Below are 17,515 nucleotides of genomic sequence, written 5' to 3'. Positions count from 1 at the left end.
ATACTTTACATTACAGTCATACTGCAGCTTAGTGTTCTCAGTGAGCTGTTTAAACTTAATTTGTTGGACTTTTGCAGAAATTAAATTTTCTTTTTCTTCAAAATACTTTTTTTATTAAATCTTTGCATTTGCAAACTCCCAAGTTTTTTTCTAAATCGATAAATATATATGATATGGCTAATTACTAAAGTTTCAACATTTCATTAGAAAAGTTTGAAAAGTTAACTGCCTATATCTATAAGTATGTTTGTGATCAAATTAAACATCAGTGCTACATTTGAATTTTGGTCCCAATAGTAAAGCGACATAATAGTGTAAAAAGACGTGCTGCCTTAATAATATGAATATGACTCACATGCCATGTGCGCCACACATTTGTTCAGCTGCTACTGCATTTACACAACTGCTGCTGGAAATCACAGCAATTACCAAAAAATATCTCGATTAAATCATGCAAACACTTTGTCTGTGCTGATGACTCAATAAACTCAACATGCTAGGTTTTAGAAAAAGTGGCGGCACTTCATGGGAAATGAAATTTAATTTCACTTGATCTTTAAACATGGAACAAATGACATGGGGGTAAGTCCCAGCTAAAGTAATGCACCCAGTCCTGCCACTGTTGGAAACTCTGACACACTTGATCCAATACACACACACTATCTAAACCAGGCCCACATCACAAGCGGCACATACTTCAAAGTCATGACAGGACTCGATGTTCCACAAAACGGATGTTGCAAAACTGGAAGGACAGATTCACAGGACAAAACAGAGAGTCTGATGCTTTCACCAAGCATGCAAATACACAAAAAATTGCAAGTAATTTATAGTTTCAACATGCGTAGATCACCTGCAAATGTTCTTTATCTGTCCTCCCACTGGTCAGATGTCTTATGTTGAAAAAAAGTTGATGCACATATTAGATGGATGTTTTTTAACAAAAATAACTACATTTTAAACAATACCAGTGTATAATTTTTCAAGTTTTCTTTGTTTATGACTTCTAGACTAATGAAAATTTGTCAAGCCTTAAAGGATGCTGGCTTCTTTGTTGGTCTTCTAGGTGAGTGTAGTGAACAAGTGGCAGGTCAGCTGCATTTCCACTTGACTTTAAATGCTTGGCTCCTATTAAGTTGGCCCAGCATGTAAGGAACAAACATCCAACACGGGTAATGGTTTCTGCCTGATTGGTTGACACATTCGCCCTCCTCCTCCAAGCACGCACACACACACGCACACACACGCACCCCCCCCACACACACACACACACACGCACGCACACGCACACACGCACACCTTCCCTCTTCTCGTTCTCCCTCTCAACTATTTCCCAGGATATCTTTCTTCTCTGTGTTCTCTCACTCCCCCCTATCCCCTCCCTTCCCTTTCACATCAAACACTAATGTTTCCTTCAAATGCCTTTTCCTCTCTGTCTGCCAACGCTGACATCACAGGAAATTACGCTCAGAATTGGCAGCACTTTTTTTTTTTCCCATTTCAGCTGCATTCCAGTTTCCCACACAGACACTTTTCTCATGTGACCTGACATTCCCCAAAACACCTGCCTCCCTAATCAACTGTCTTGATGTCTTTTTTTTTGTTTGTTTGTTTTTTATTACTGGTATCCAACAGATTTTAACTATAGTTCTGATGATGTCACACAGCAAAAATTATGTTTCACAAGCACATAATATCTGTCAAGAACTGTTTGAGTTAAAATGCAGGTTTAGTGATGTCATTTATTTATCGATGTGAAAATATGTAGAGGTCTTACATGAATTAAGTATTCTTTCATCTCCTGCAGCTTCAGTGATGGTAGAAATGCACAAAAAAATCAGATGGTGATCAGAGTCAACTACTAGTGAACGGATATCATACTTAGGCACTACCAGGTCATGCTAACATCACTCTTTGATATGGATGCTGTTCCTCAGAGATAAACACTCAGGTTACACAGCAGGAAAATCATCGAAGGAATAGCTTCTATTCAGAGGAAGTCGAGCTCTGAACGTTTGGAAAAAAAAAAAAGATTATTTTGGAGTGGTCAAGTTTAAGTCTGGATTTAAACGCAGCTTAGATGCTGTGGCATAACCTTAAACAGGCTATTCATGCTGGGAAACCCCCTGCAAAGAAGAGTGGGCCAAAATTCCTCTTCCTAAAACTTTCCACAGCGCTGCACTATTAGGCAGAAGGTCATCAAAGACCTTTGAAAAAAACAGTTATCTCTTGATTGCAAACTTGATGGTTTACCTTCAAATTGACCATACACACTTTGTCCTACTTACAGGACAAAGTGTGTACTTAATTAAGTTCAATGACAAGGTGGCGTTGGGGAAAATTATGTTATCAAAGAATGAAAGTCTGTTCCAATAACTAGAGAAAGATTAATCTTTGTCTCTATTTTTTATTTGAAGGCAGAAGTGTTTGAAGACCCGTCTCACTGAACAGTCAGTAGAAGAACCACGAAAAACACAGATTACATGATTATATACTCACAGCCAAAAAAAAAACACACCCCAAGTCTGAACTTGTCTCTATTACCAGGTGGACAATGGAGCCACATCTTTAGCCGCTGTCATGCAACTGCAACTCGCCTCATTGGAGGAAAAGATTTTTAGTGAAGACATTTCGTTGGAAACCCACACCCTACATGTATGGCAGGAAATGAGAGCTGACAAGGATTCCAACAGAAACTTCTAGTTCTTCTTTATCAGTCACTCATAGCTGCAGGCTCTCTAACACTTACACAGTAACAAACATTTAAGAAAAACATTCATTTACACAAAACACTATCAATCCTTATTTAGGTAAAATTAAAATGAAATAGTTAAAATGCAATTTTCTAGTACAGTGGCAGGAAAAGAGTTGGTCAGAGAACCAAACTATGATCCTCAGTGGTCCAGGCTCAATCACTGTCTATATAAAACACCCAGAGAGGCGTGACTAGGAGGCAGAAATCAGGTCTTTACACATTTAAATAACCCTGGTGAAAGAAATATTACCAAGCACAGCTTATTTTAAATAAATCGGGCTTAATTTTTTTGCATGATTCAACCATAGCACTGAAAGCCAGTAAAATAGGACCTTTTGTTCCACTGTTAAAACCCCTACACACACTCAGACGGCCGACACAGTCGCTCCGTCCCAGGGAAATCACAGACAAATACGCTTGCCTTTGTTGACGTCACGTTGCTTGGCAACAACTCAGCATGCCTGTCTACGACAAGCCGGGGTCTCAGCCCTGAAGTGTGATGCATCACGGGGGATAGTGTGTGCTGTGCCTTACATCACCCACAATCCCCCTTGCTGATACAGCTGCAGCCAGGATCGGCATTTGCAGCTGATCTTGGAAAAGTTTCACAACATCCACGCTTGGGAAAGAGGGCGACTGTTCCTCTTTCAGATTCAGCTGCGGCCGTGTTTGTCCAAACCGCATTTCAGCGCGTCTTTTGGCAAGTAATTAACAGTCACTTCAGGAGCTGACATGCTGCGCTTTCCGCAGCACACAGTATTTTGGAACATTCATTTCCCGGACCTCTCCTCTGCTGCCTGATCAGACCCCTGACCGCTTTTTCTGTAGGTGAGGCTCATTACGCTCATCTGAGAGGTTGGAATTAAACCTCCTCCTCCGAACTCATTACCGCGAGCTAGATTTCACCGGCTTCAGATAGGCAATGCGGTGGTGCTGCTTTTAAAGCCAGAGCCAGATAATTAGAAACTTTAGAAGCACAGTTCCCATGGCTATAGCCAGAGTGAACAACTAATTCTATTTGAACTAATTACATTCCATAACGCTATGCAGTGATTGCTACCCCGACCACAGCCTCCCCTATGAAATACGCCAGAGGATTTCATCACAAAATAGTACCAGGGATGTATTTTCTTGTGTATGTCTGACTGTCTGTACTGTCTTTGTGCACTGGTATTACTCTCAGAGCACAGCATGTCTTCACATATACACCCCCGCCCTCTCCCAACTGTGTGTATTTCATAACGCGAAACCCCTTATTGAGCTCAGTAATGATCATTTTGGGAGCGTGTTGTCATCACAAAAATGCGTCATAGGGGGTTTTGGACCTAAAGCAATGAAGTCTGAGATTTGAAGTGACTGAGTTGGGACTGCACTAAAGTCACCTACCAGAACAGGCGCTTCAACACAGAAGGAATTTACTAAAACACTATATCTGAAACAGAAAGAAATATCCATTTGCAGTAGAACCAGCTTAGTTCAAAGAGCTAGATTTTTTTTAAAAGTGAGATTATATAAACCGCTATGTAGGTAGTTGATATCTTCCAAACTTTCTGAGAGAGTCCCTTTTGGTCTTGGACCCACTCAGACTAACGGTCAGCCTCAGTCTGACCAACAAATCTGAATTAGATCTAAATAAATATGCCCAACAAGTTATCATTTGCACATACTGTATTAACTGCTTATAACCATATTTAAACAAAATATCCTTTTAAAAGTTTTGACCTATCACTTTTGGAAACTAAACGGGAAAAATTGCTTTTAGTTGTTCATATTTATTAGTTTTGCATCTGACCATTAAACCTATCGACTTAATTTTAATTATCGGGTTTATCGTCTCTTCCTGTCTTTTTTTCTTTCTGCTGATGACACTGAATAAAAAAAGGCTCAGCTCCGGTGCTCTTCCTTAGTGTAGTCTTAGTGTAATGTCCAGCGCTCACTACACGAGTTGTTGGCGGACTGTCGGCCCATTTTCAAAACCTGATAGAAATCCTAGGTATAACGGTTCGATCGGATTTGCCGTGCCGTGTGGTGTCCAGCCACATGGGCACAAAATAATGGCTACAAGTCCAGTTAACTAATGTTAAAACCAGGCATTAATCAATGCTTTACTAGAATCTACATGTGATGCATGTGGCTAGAGTCAACGTAAAGTCCTGACTGAATGAAAATCATTATAACCTATTTATGACACGTTAATGAAGAACAGCTGAAAACCTACCGGGTTTATCAACTGCGGTAGCAATTTGGCTCCAGTTCCTCCCCTTGTCATTTCTATATTCTTTGCACAAAATGTTGAATAAATATTAATGTTTCTATATATCATATCCAATGTCTGCTGGACTTCGGGTTGCGCCGTGTCAGCTGTTTGGGATTCCCCTCCGTAATTTCCCCTCAGAAAGCGTGGAGGAGAATCCGCGCTTTCTGATTGGCTACCTGTCACATTCAACGGGCTAAATTGACGCTTCCAGTCGGGGGAAATCCCTGATTTAGATCGGAGCGGCCACGACGATCCACCGTTACACACCACACACTGCAGGATGATCGGTTACGAAATCACCAGAGGCCAACGATCTAAGATTGTCATAAGGGGAAAATGGGGGCAAAAAAATTGTGTAGTGTGAACTATTGCATTAGGTAGTGGGATGTGCCCATCTTCTCTATTTAAATCTCGTGATTACTGAAGGGCCAATATAGTATACAGACTTCATAATCTGCACTCTTTTGGTTGAATGCAGTATTTATTTTCACTTTGGCTTTATGTTGTTTAGTTTTAATTCAAGTATGTTTTTTTTGTTAATGGAGACTGAGAATCCATTTTATTTTTGGTTGTTTTGTTTATTTAGTTTATCGGTTCCAGTGTTATGTGTTCTTTTGAAAATAAAGCGTATCTATCTATGGCAGGAAAATGCATGCATTATTAGTCATTTCCATTAAATCAGTGTCAAAAGGTCTTGAAACAATATTATCGTTTATCGCAATATTTGTTTTAGACAATTAATCGCGCTGCAAAATTTGTTATCGTGACAGGCCTAGTGTAAAGCAAGTCTTTCCCGCTGCATGTTTCCAGATGTCTGCATAAATTTTACAAAAAACAGGAAGTCTGGGAGTTGATATGATTTTCTCTCATTCTGTTTGTGTAGCTTTGCTATGTGTGGAAGCTCAGCTCAGTCGCCCCAGTGAGAAGCCTTCAAGTCCAGACCAACTGACCCAGGCAGACTAAATATAGCAGCCAAATATGACAGTGGGGGACAGCATAAACTACCCCCTCCATCTCACCCCTCAAAAAAACACTGTTGAAGATATGTTTTCATCCACACACACACAACTTACTTCAGTCTCTGCCACAAACGAGTCACACAAATTCATCGCAACCATACAACCAATCACCTTACAGTGGAAATTTGATTTACTTAAGACTGTAAAGCAGACACAAGCACCATTGTCTTACAGGCCTATTGTGTTGCAAAGAGAGACAATGATGTGGGCCAACATGCATGTTAAACAGCTAAGTCTGTGTAAATACAGATTCAAGCGCAATGTATTCAATGGAAAACCAGAGTAAAGTCTGAACACGCTTCAATGCATCTGCAGCCAGGTGAACCATCAAACTCAGCACACCCAGCAATGAGTTTCACAGGAATTAAGCAAACAACAGGAGAAACATGGCAGCAGTCCAAGATGTGAGACATGGCTGGTCCTTAAGAATAGCTTTTTTTTAAGCGTCGATCTTCAAGACCCACTGACCATTGTGTTTCAGATGAAGGACTGCTCCCACACACCTGATTCAAATGTTAGCATTAACGACTGCATGCCATCGAGTGCTGCAGAACCCAGATAATCACCAAGTTATTCTGGTCAGGTGTGTGGCAGCAGGGAAACACATATACCATGAAGGACAGTGGACCATCAGGACCAGGGCCATGAAACACTGTTGGAGACAACAACTCCAAATAACAAAAGGTGAAAATCCAAAGCGTAAACTAAATGTCCAAACATAGCATGTAATATGAGGAATCATAACTGGAACCACAAAACAACAATGAAAAAAGAAAGTTTTCAGCATATTAACACAAACAAAAGATGTGTAACCTAATCAAAATATTGATTAGGAACAGAAAAGCAACAATTACGCACATTGCTGCTAACATGAATACTGCATTTAGTAAAAGGTTCTTAATACATAGATTAAGAACCTATGTATTAACATTTATGAAAACTCTCCCTGTTTTTTTCCAAAGAAAAAATGTGGTTTTATGTGGTTCTGCTCTTCATAGACAAACAAGCAAACATTACCTGGTCAATTTGTCAGGCCATTTAAAGTATCAAGCCCTAATAGTAGTAATATGTGGCACTCTTTTAATGCTCACACAGTGCGGTAGCCTTTCTTAAGCCAGATGACCAGACAAGTGTGGGAGCACATGAGGAACAACCAGCATCTTTACTCTGCACGTTTTGTACCAAGAGAAAAGTCTGGCATCTCATTTAAAGGACTTTAAACTAAGGGAACTTAGCGTAACTTTCTAAAAACCTTGCTTCACCTTGAAACAAGTAATCAGCCTAAACCACACAATTCAAACTTGAAGCTTTTGGGTTCTCTTGACATACCTGCTGTTGAGGGTATTGCATGCCACTCATGCTCATTTGGCCCCTCCCCTGCATGCTCATTGGATATCGATGTGAAGGCGGTGATGCGTATGGTTGGCTTGAGGGGTAACTTCCGGCGCCTGGCTGTTGAGGAGTGGAGTACGGATTGTTGGTCATTCCATACATCTGTGAGCGCTTCATAGCCATGAAATCCATGGAGGGAACCTGTGGAGGGAAAGAAAAGGGACTCATTTGCATCGGCATTGCCAAAAAGTGTCGTTATTTGTTCACCGTTGTCCACGGACCGGACAAAGGACTGCTTCAAGTATTGGATTGCCAAACAAAAGCCCACTTAGCAAGCTCACTCCATCCAGAAACCAATTATTTCCACAGGATGAATTTACATTAATATTTAAAGATAACAAAACCTTTATCTAAAACTGCTTTAAATGCTGTTTAAAGTAACTGGCAGCAAAAAGAATAACTATATAGCTCCCGTCTCAAATTCCATAAAACAGTTTATAGTCGACAAGCAGAAGTACTTATTTATTTATTTACGTTATATAATATTCCGTTCTTTCCTTTTGTAAGACAAATTAATCCCTACACTGCAAGGCAACCAGATCCACCAAATTATTTGCCCAAGTCGAATGAATCGGGTTATAAAATATGATAAAAGGTTATATAATAAAGATTTCTATAAAAACTACACAAAAATGTCTAGAACAATCATCTATCCATCCATCCACTTTCCTTACACCCTTGTCCCTTAGTGGGTTCGGGAGGGGTGATGGTGCCTATCTCCAGCTAACGTTCCTGGAAAGAGGCGGGGTACAATCATTGAACTAAAATGTGAAAATATTAATAAGTTTTAATCTTACTAAGAAAGCAAAGAATATGCTCTTATAAATAAATAAACTCAACAAAAGGGTTATGCAGGATCCAACCTTTTTTTTTTCTTACAACTGAAACATTTCATGCTTATAAATTGGAGTCTGGTAATTGAGGTAACCAAGCAGTCAATACTGGCTTCAAAAAGCACATTGCTGGAGCTGGGTTTCTTATTATAAGAAGCCTCCCCCCCAAAAATGAAAAAAAAAAAAGAAATTCAAAGAGAAGAAAGAAAATGTTTCCAGGGCTTTTTTATCCCATCGTATAGCAAGCATTTCAGTGAAGTTTCAAGGGTTTGTTTGGGGTCTCAGTAAGCCACTGGAAAATTCCTGTACAGTGCATCGGGCTAATGCTAATCCGCCACCAGTAGTTTGTCAGTCTGCAGGGAAGATAAAGTGACATTCCTCTGCCTTTCCTTTCTCCTTTCATGCTCTCTTCCTTTTGTCTCTGCCATGTAGGATCATGAGTGATTTATGACATTTTGCTCCCACTGTTTCTTATACACACTTTCACTTCTCTTTTCTTTCTCTGTAACTAACTGCCTTCTCTTCCTCCACCACCGCCACCACGCTCCTCCTCCTCCTCCTCTGGTTCCTCTCCTCTCCCCGGCTCAATATCACCTCGTCTACCGTAGAGAAGAAATTGCAGCTGCCTCATATTGCCAGGCTAATATCAAGAAGACATGTCAGGGGAAGGGAGCACTTTATACAACTGGTTACGAGTAGATGGCCAAGGTGCTTCACTTTTTAAAAAGGGTTTTGCTTACTGAAGCATGTGCATGGGATAGTTTGGACTATTTCACAAAGTGCAGAGTGGATGGAGAAAGAGAAACTGATTTAGAAATGGAGAGAGTCAGGATGGTGAGAAAATTGGTGTAAGAAAGCTAGAGAGAGAGGCATGAGTGTTCATGAGTGTCTGAAATTATTTCACAGCATGGAGGTGTATGAGCGGGTGTGAGGAGGGTTATCCTGTCATGGTTCACATAATCAGGACTTCAGTAGTTAAATGTGACATTTAATTAGTTGCTGGTACATGGTTCTGGTTGAAATCATAAGGTGCACCTCTTTCTGATTCATCCTTATTCTCACGCGAAGCTATTAATAAGGGAATTATTCACAGCTTTGCTCAGTGAAACTGGTACCAGGTCTGGCAATTGCTTAGCACCAGTTTCTCTTTGTTTCTACCACCAAAAGATAAAGAACAGGTGCTGCAGTGGTGCAGCGTTAACCCTTTCATTGATCAGCTTTAAGTACTGTTGCTTAAGGTCAGCTTAATTGATGAGTTCACATAACTGCCCATTTTAGCTAAGCATTACAGCGTGAAGCACTAATGTTAATAAGAAGTTGAATTTGTTATCACAGGTAAGATTATGAATCTAGGTCAGTGCATCATACTGTATACACCTCTATTCAAACTCCTCAGTTTAACACTAATACACTGTCAGGAGTTTTCACATAATTCTTGCTTAAATAAAGCTTTATAGCTCTTGTTTGAGTAATGTAATTTGGTGCTAGCAATTAGTTAAATATAGTGGTTGGAAAAGCTGCAAACAATTCCAAGTTTTAAGAAGTTTTTTTTTTCGTCTTTTATTCTTTCCTGAGTGATTTATGGTCTGTAAAATATGGTAAATCCCACAGGTTATCCAACTATAACAAGCTCAGCCCAGGCGTGGTGTCGTTCCCACAGCCGACTTCCAACATTCAAGACAAACTAAACAAAGCATAAGTTAAAGATTAACTTTTGCAACTATCCTTTCTCGGGACTGAAAACACTTTGGGGGGAGGATAAAAAAAATTATGTTATAATAAAAATAGTGCAACATGTAAGATAAATAATTGAAAAAAAATCTGTATCACAAAATTATTGACAACGCTGAAGTAAAGTGCACAATAGAGTCATTTTTGCTCTAATTTCAAGAAAGGAAAAACACTTTTCTCATTTCTTGTCTAAAAGGCTCATGCTAACTTTTTAAACATTAATGGTTGAAGTTCAACTTGTCAGTTTCCACTTATCCAGAGAAATCATCATGTTATCCATAGTTGCTTGTTAAGCTTTAGTTGGACACTAGAAAGGCCTAATAAACAAAAAGTTAACTCAATTTCAGGAGCACCAAAATAGAGCTAGCCCTCAAGCCCGATTGGGAATACATTAAATACTAACCGAACACAAAAGAGGTGATTCATTTTTTTTTATTAGGCGAATTATGTTCTCAAACAGATGCTGGTCATATGTTTCTAATGTCGCAATAATGGCGCTTTGGATAAGTAAAGGGTAGCACATGTCCTGCTCAAACTGTAAAAAAGAAAAAAAAAAAAAAAAAAAAACAGAAAACAGAAGGTAGACAGAAAAACACTCTTCAGTTTACATGGCACCGTGGCAGTTACAATATGAGGAAAATAACCCCCTGTTTCCAAACTCTGTCCAGTTCACTAGTTCATCTCAAGAGGTCCTTAGTTTGCCAAAATAACCGAGTACAACACGAGTAAATCCCCTCATGCAGCTGCCAAGCATGCACACATGCTTGCAAAAGAAGTCATTGAATCCTGCACTTAGGGAGGTACTGAAGAGAAAAAAAAACAACAACAACCACAGAGTTTTGGAAGCAAAAGAGTGGATTAAACACACACATGTTCGCAGCAGATTATCGTACACGCTCTTCCAGTTCTCGTAATGTTCCTCTCTTCTCCGTGCTGTTTAAAAAAAAAAAAAAAACATTTTAATGGGAAATTCTAAGATATAAGAGTCACAGTAAAATTTTATCTGATACACCAGTCGATTTTCTACATATCGCTCACTCCTACAAAAAGCCAAAACTCTCATGACAAGTTCCACTATATGGGATTTCAGCTCACTGGTGCCTTGTTCTTTGAGATATTTCCCTCACACCCCTGAGCACACAAAAAATGACAACAGCTCCTGACAAACTGAAATGTATTTTTTTCCCTCTAAACTAGAGAGGAATGGCTGTTCTGTACTTTGGGAAAAAAAAAAAAAAACTATGAATGTGACGCCGAGGCAAGCGTGTTTGAGCCAGGAGGAACTGCCGATAAAAAGAAAAAAACAAAAAGGAACTACGCAGAAATTGTTTTTCTTTTTTTTTTGCTTTCTTCAAATGTGTTTCTCACTTTTGTTCATCTGGGCCCGCCATTCAACGCAGGAGAAGAAAAAAAAAAAGAGGCATGGGAGACAATAGTAATTCAACTGCTAAATTTAAAATTCAATTTATGAACTCCTCTCGATTCTTGTGAGCTTTCTTTTTTTTTCTTCTTCTCCCTTTCTTACAAAACAAAGCCATTAAAAGAGAACATGGGTGAAATTACTGTTGGGTGAAACCTGCCAAATTGCTTTTCAGAGCTCAATCGACAACATTTTTTTTTTTTATGTTCCAAAAATGATTTCCTCCCCTCTCCCTTTAATGTGCTAAGTTGTTAATCAGGAGAAAGCAAAATGTTTGACGCAAACGGGTGGGAAATACGGATTATGAGACGCACACTGGGATCAAAGAAACATAAAACTATATTGGTAAACGGTTATTATTCCAGTCCCATTTTGGATGAAGAAATTCCTTGGGGGTGGGAGGGTAGTGCTGCTTTTATCAGCTCTGTTGAATGACTTTTTTTAGTGCAAGCCTAACACATATGTTACATCCGCAAACTTGCCTATGTTTTATTGGTATTGGCTAGAGATGAAAAATATTGGATACTTAAAGTGGAAGGAAAAAAAAAACTGAAAAGCTATGCCATGCATTTGCATTCAATTTGAATTTACTTATAGATGCTTATATGCATAAGTAAAATCCAGTGCAAAAAAAAACACACATTCAGAAATCACCTAATTAGTAAATAGAGTACACCTGTGCTTAGTCAAAGCTTAGTCTTAAACCAGCTGTTGTTTGGAGGCCTCAATTTTGAAAGAAAACCTCAGCCTCATAAAAATAATGGAAAAAGGTCAACAAGTCAGAGTTGTGAGATATTAAATTATAATCATCACTGGAATGTTGCCCTCTCAAAAGGGCAATATATGGTAGGATCTTATATCTGAAGTTCCATGGATGCAAATTCTTAATGCCAATAATGTATCTTGCCTGTTTTTATGGGCATTCACTACCTTCAATAGCCACACAATGTATCTATTTTAGTAGCTAAGAAGCAGAAGCTCATAAACGATGGCTGGAAAATAGTGACAAATGGAAAAAAGTTAAAAGAACAAGTCGATATTATCAGCACAATATTCAGCCATAGTATCTCATTTAATAGTTTTCCTGATATTGTGCAGCCTTGCTGCAAACTTACGAAGACGTGTTTTTTCTCCTAAACTGCCAAACAGAGTAATGGGAGAAATAAAAGCAGCCGAGAGGCTCATGGTTACTGTGGGGGAGCTGCACAGATCTACAGCTAAGCTGGAAGAATTCTTTTAATGAAAAACTATTGATTGTCCTACATGCAAAACTCTTAATGGACTAAAACACTGACACCCTGTGGCATCAAATTAATGGGAAGTTGGATGGAACTAAATAGAGGAAAATACTGGAAGAAAACATGCTAGATGCTGTAGAATATGTGAGACACATCTTCTGCAAAAGGAGTGGTTTAGAACAAAGCATAGTTATGTGCTAGCATGTCCCAGACAAAGTCCAGACATAAATCAAACTGATAATCTGTGGCAAGACTTGAAAAAGATGGTCAAAAATGCTCTCTCTATCTAATCTGGCTGAGCTTGAGCTACTTTACAAAGCAGAGTGAGGGAAGATTTTGACAGAGCTACAAAAGTCCTATAAACATGCTTTACAAGACTGTAACTGCAAAGAGAAGCTGTTCCAAAAAGTATTGAGTCAGGGAGTTTGAATACATATACATGCTACAATTTTAAGTCTTTATTTGAGAAAAAAAAAGCAAATCATCAATCATTTTCGTTCTACTTGCTGTTTATGCGTTGCTGCGTGTCGTATCACATCAAATTTTCATACAATACATTTTAATGTAAGAAAATGCAGAGATCTTTAACGGGTGAATTACTTTGTAAGGCATGATTCTTTCCAAATCAGCCTCTGTCTTGAGATGTTTACTACCCGCAATCTACAGAAAGCTGAAAAAACATAGACTGTCTATCTTGCCCACAACAGTACAGTGGGCTACAGATTCCTGCCTTTAGGGCTGAAGTGTCTCTGCTTCCGTCTTCTGTGGGGGTTTTTAAAAACTCGAACAGCACAGCCGTGTCTATACAAACAACGATGCAATAAAAGATGTTCCTTCATATGTTCTTTATGGGCTACAAGCTGCTTTATTGAGAAACAGCTACTTCTGAAATTGGCTGAACCCCAAAAGAGCAATTCAGCAAACTATTTTGATCCTTTATATCACCAGGTGGTTTAACGCTGGCTGCTGCAGGATTTCTCTCTCTCTTTCTCTCGCTCTCTCTCTCTCTGTCAGTCGGGTAATAGTTTCTGTTGAGAGGTTTGAGGATGCTCTCTGAGTTGTTCCAAAGGAAAGCATGTTTAGATATCAAATGTTGCAAGGTAGCCATGTGGAAATATGTTAAAGCACTAAAACATAATGATGTGAAGACATAGAAAGTAATATGTTACTTTCTATGTCTTCACATCATTATTCATCATCATTATTTATATAGAAATCAATGCTTTTTAGCACTGAGTGAACTCTGCAGAGTTTCAATTGTGACATTTTATTGTAATAAACAGGGTTCACAATTTTTTTTTTTAATACGTCTAAAAATACTATTTTCCAGACTCAAATTTAGAATCTGGAAAATAGTATAGTGGTTCATTTTAATTGACTTTTATCAAATAAATTGAAATTCTGACAATATCTAAGGCAGATATCTCCACAGGGGTCAAATTTTGAACATGGAATTGGAAACTGAAAACGCCACACATTGGATGCATGGGTGGATGAACAGATGGACGTGTGTAAATTTCAGAACATTTTACACACAAGTGCTTACAAATATTCATCATACTGTATTTCCTTCCCTAGCTAATCTAGCCCTGGATACTACCTAAATTCCAGACTTTTCCTGACTGCAGAGGAACCCACAGTGAAACCGTTTTAGCATGTGTGCACATGTGAGGAGAAACAAATACAGATAATTATTGTCAACAGCCCCTCTTTATCCTCTCCGCTGCGCCTGTCTCTGGAGACTCAAAGTGCTGCAGCCACAGTCTGTTGGGGAAAAAACCGTACCATCTTCTCTGTTATTTATTTGCACCATACAGAGCAGAGCACGCTCAAACTCTTTCTGAACTGCAGGGTCCTGTGATGCCTCTTCCTCCAGTACAAAGCTGCAGTGTTCAGCAGTAAAACCCCATGCATTTGCGGCTATTGTCTAACAAAGATGAGGAATAAAATAGGATGGGAAGATGACGAGGTGGTGCGAGGAAATTTACAAAGATGAGAAGAGACTGCAGCAAAGGGCGAATACAGATCGAGTTCCATACTAATGTGTGCAAATTCCCCCTGCTCCTGCTGACTAAGATTAGAAAAATTAATTTCATGGATGCAGAGACAATACTGATGTCATCAAGCAGAGAGGAGAGAAGCGGCGCACTGTTAACTCCTCCCTGCCCGGCCTCCCTGAGGAATAGATCCCTCATTAGTGTTGGTTCATCACTTCGTTCCACTGTCAGGACTCACCAAACCAGATACTCAATACTGACAACAAACTAGAAATCTTAGCTTTTGCAGATCTGCCACTTAAATCTATGTAACCCCGAGAACACAGAAGCTGTGCCGCGTGCATGTTGACATCCCCATGTGTCTCCTTTATCTCCAAGTGCAACAAACTCCGTAAATTATGTCTTGCAACTAAATCTAATCCCGCATCTCAGCACGCATGCCTTGTTAGTAAAAGGACTCATAAGGAACGACAGTGTGAAGAGTAGCGCTGGTCCGCAGGGAGAAAGGAAGAGCCAAATTACATTTCTTCAACCCAACATGCCTGGATGGCGCAGGCAGAAAGGCATGACAAGTGGCTGGCAACGGGAAGAGAGGTGCAGAAAAGGCAGGTGAATTGTTTACATACACTGTGCATGATTCCCAATGAGGCTGCGAGCTGAGAAAGAGAAAAGCAGACAAAGAGAAGCCAGATAAGGTGGTGTTGTTGTGCGTTCTTTTGTGTTTGGCGCAACGCTTCATAATTGCTCCGTTTCTCCTGCGTCGTCCTTCGGAGCTGCTGATCGGCATGCCCTCTGCAGTTGACACCAATATTTACACAGCAGACACAACACACGCTCAGAAATTCATCTGGCTACTCCGGACGCCCCCCCCCAACCCCCACCCCTCCCTCCCCTGTGTGTGTCGGGGAAAAAGTTGCTAGGCGTTTGGTTCGTCACGGCCCGCACAAAGACGTCATTAAGGGAAGAGAGGACGGGGGAGCGGAGGAGAACGGAGGACAGGAAAGGGAGAGAGCGAGAATGGGGGAGGTGGGGAGGGGGGGAAGGGGTGGGGGGGAGAGGCTGCTTCATCTGTCTCAAGTGAGATTGGGGTCGTAGGGTCACCGGAGCCCTTTTCCTTCGCCGAAACTGGGAGCTAAAGAGGCGGCTGGGCGAAGAAGAAGGAGAAAGGGGGGGAAGAAATGGAAAAAATCTCAGTGACAAAAACGAGATGCGCCTGACATGCCTGCAACACGCCATTAGGGAATGAAAACAAATAAAATGCAATCGTGTGCAAACAGTTGAGGAAGCATGTGTGAAAGGAGCCACATTGTGAATTTGGCAGTCAAATCTCCTGCCTGGATGCAGTTTTCCCAGATGGAATTCATTCAGATTTCCACTGAAGGAAGAAGGCACTCATGGATGAAAATAAATAAACAATGCATACAATCTAGAGCACAAAGCTCATTTTACAGTTTTGATTATTTACTTGGAAATTAAAATTCCTAGAATCTTCAACAATGGATTATATCTGTGCTGTTTTTTTATTTGTTGTTTTTTTTTACCAGAATAATTCAATTTCTACCTCAAGAAAGTCTTAGTTTGACAATTAAAAGCTAAAGCAGCACTTAAGGGTAAAAAGAAAATCATCCAATCTGAGTGGAGCAAGAGGAATGTGCTCCTCTCCAACTTCCTCTGTTCACAGAACCCAACAGGGAGACGATATTACACAACTGGGGGAAACAACACAAAAAGGGTTGTGGTGCCCCAAAGACAAATCCATGCTCTTTGATTTTTTAAATAATAAAGAATATTTATTTATTTTTCAAAGACTAAAAAAAAAATTTTGTTTTCTTTTCACTCAAATCAATGCAGTACAGTATAGATTATTGATACATTGCCAGTTCACAATTTACATCTCACTCCGCTTTAAAAGGCAAGTAGACTGAATGCAAAATGGACAACCACATCAATCAAATAATTTGCATTCCGGTACAATCCTAGTTATAAACTAATGCATTTAAATACAGTTTAGAATGCTTATGAATAAAAATGTATCCAGCAAAAGAATTTAGTTATCTATTTTTTAAAATCTCTTTCCATCTATCTTGTTAAGTGGAAAAGTTGGTCGTAAATGTGCAGACTGGATCGCTCCCATATATAGAATGTATTGTGAGAGGTGAAAAAAAAATATCTTCACAAATGATTACAAACAAGTTCCTGTGTATTACAGAATGTGTTAGTAAGTGCTACTAGCAGTACTGTGCTCAAAATAGGGTGCAAATTTGTAAATGAACACTAAGCGTGAAGACCAACCGAAATGATGCTAAAGGGTCCTGAGGGGCCACTCTCTCCTTCATCCATTAGTCTTCCTTTAAGGCAAAGCTTAACGAGCTCCTCGGGCAGGAAGGCTGCCCACTAAAGAAGATGCAGCTGCAAAAAATTATGAATATTGAAGCATGTAAAGCAAGGAAAAATACACCCCCTTCCCTTTTATTTGGCTTGTGCCTTGATTTAATTTGGCAATTATGAGAGACATTGTAGCAATCCTAGATTAGCTGGAAAAGGGAAATTATGTCACTGCTGCCATGCAGCTAAAGAGTTTTCCCATGAAAACATGGATTCTCATGAACTTTTTTTTTTCCCCCTTTTGGAGAACTGCCCAGTCTCTCCGGGTGTAACCATCTATGTTTCTCAGGTAAGTGATCCATCACTTTAAAAACAAAAACAACAACCATCCTGACCTTCCTCCTCAGGCTGATATTAGATACTCATTAATAGTCACCTGAAACAATTTGAACCTGATTGATTTCATTATCGGACTCAGCGTGACACACAAGGCTCCCCCGCCTCTGATAGCTCAGCTGGAAATTTACAAAGCTAATTAAAAAAAATTG

The 17,515-nt window shown here is 39.6% G+C and overlaps 1 protein-coding gene across 5 annotated transcripts in view; it reads right to left on the bottom strand.

The window, feature by feature from the left end:
• LOC103458589 (AT-rich interactive domain-containing protein 1B-like) overlaps nucleotides 1-17,515 on the bottom strand; it is a 198,636-nt gene that overhangs the window by 159,938 nt on the left and 21,183 nt on the right. For all 5 annotated transcript variants that reach the window (XM_017302537.2, XM_017302538.2, XM_017302536.2 and 2 more), the window contains exon 2: nucleotides 7,361-7,564. In XM_017302537.2, coding sequence (XP_017158026.1) covers nucleotides 7,361-7,564 — 204 coding nt within the window. The remainder of the gene's footprint in view (nucleotides 1-7,360; nucleotides 7,565-17,515) is intronic.

Source organism: Poecilia reticulata, chromosome 22 (genome assembly GCF_904066995.2).
Source record: "Poecilia reticulata chromosome 22, P_reticulata-male-v2, whole genome shotgun sequence".
In the NCBI taxonomy this organism is placed as follows: domain Eukaryota; kingdom Metazoa; phylum Chordata; class Actinopteri; order Cyprinodontiformes; family Poeciliidae; genus Poecilia; species Poecilia reticulata.
The sequence above is the reverse complement of the archived record's forward strand: the minus strand, read 5'-3'. Positions and strand labels throughout refer to the sequence as shown.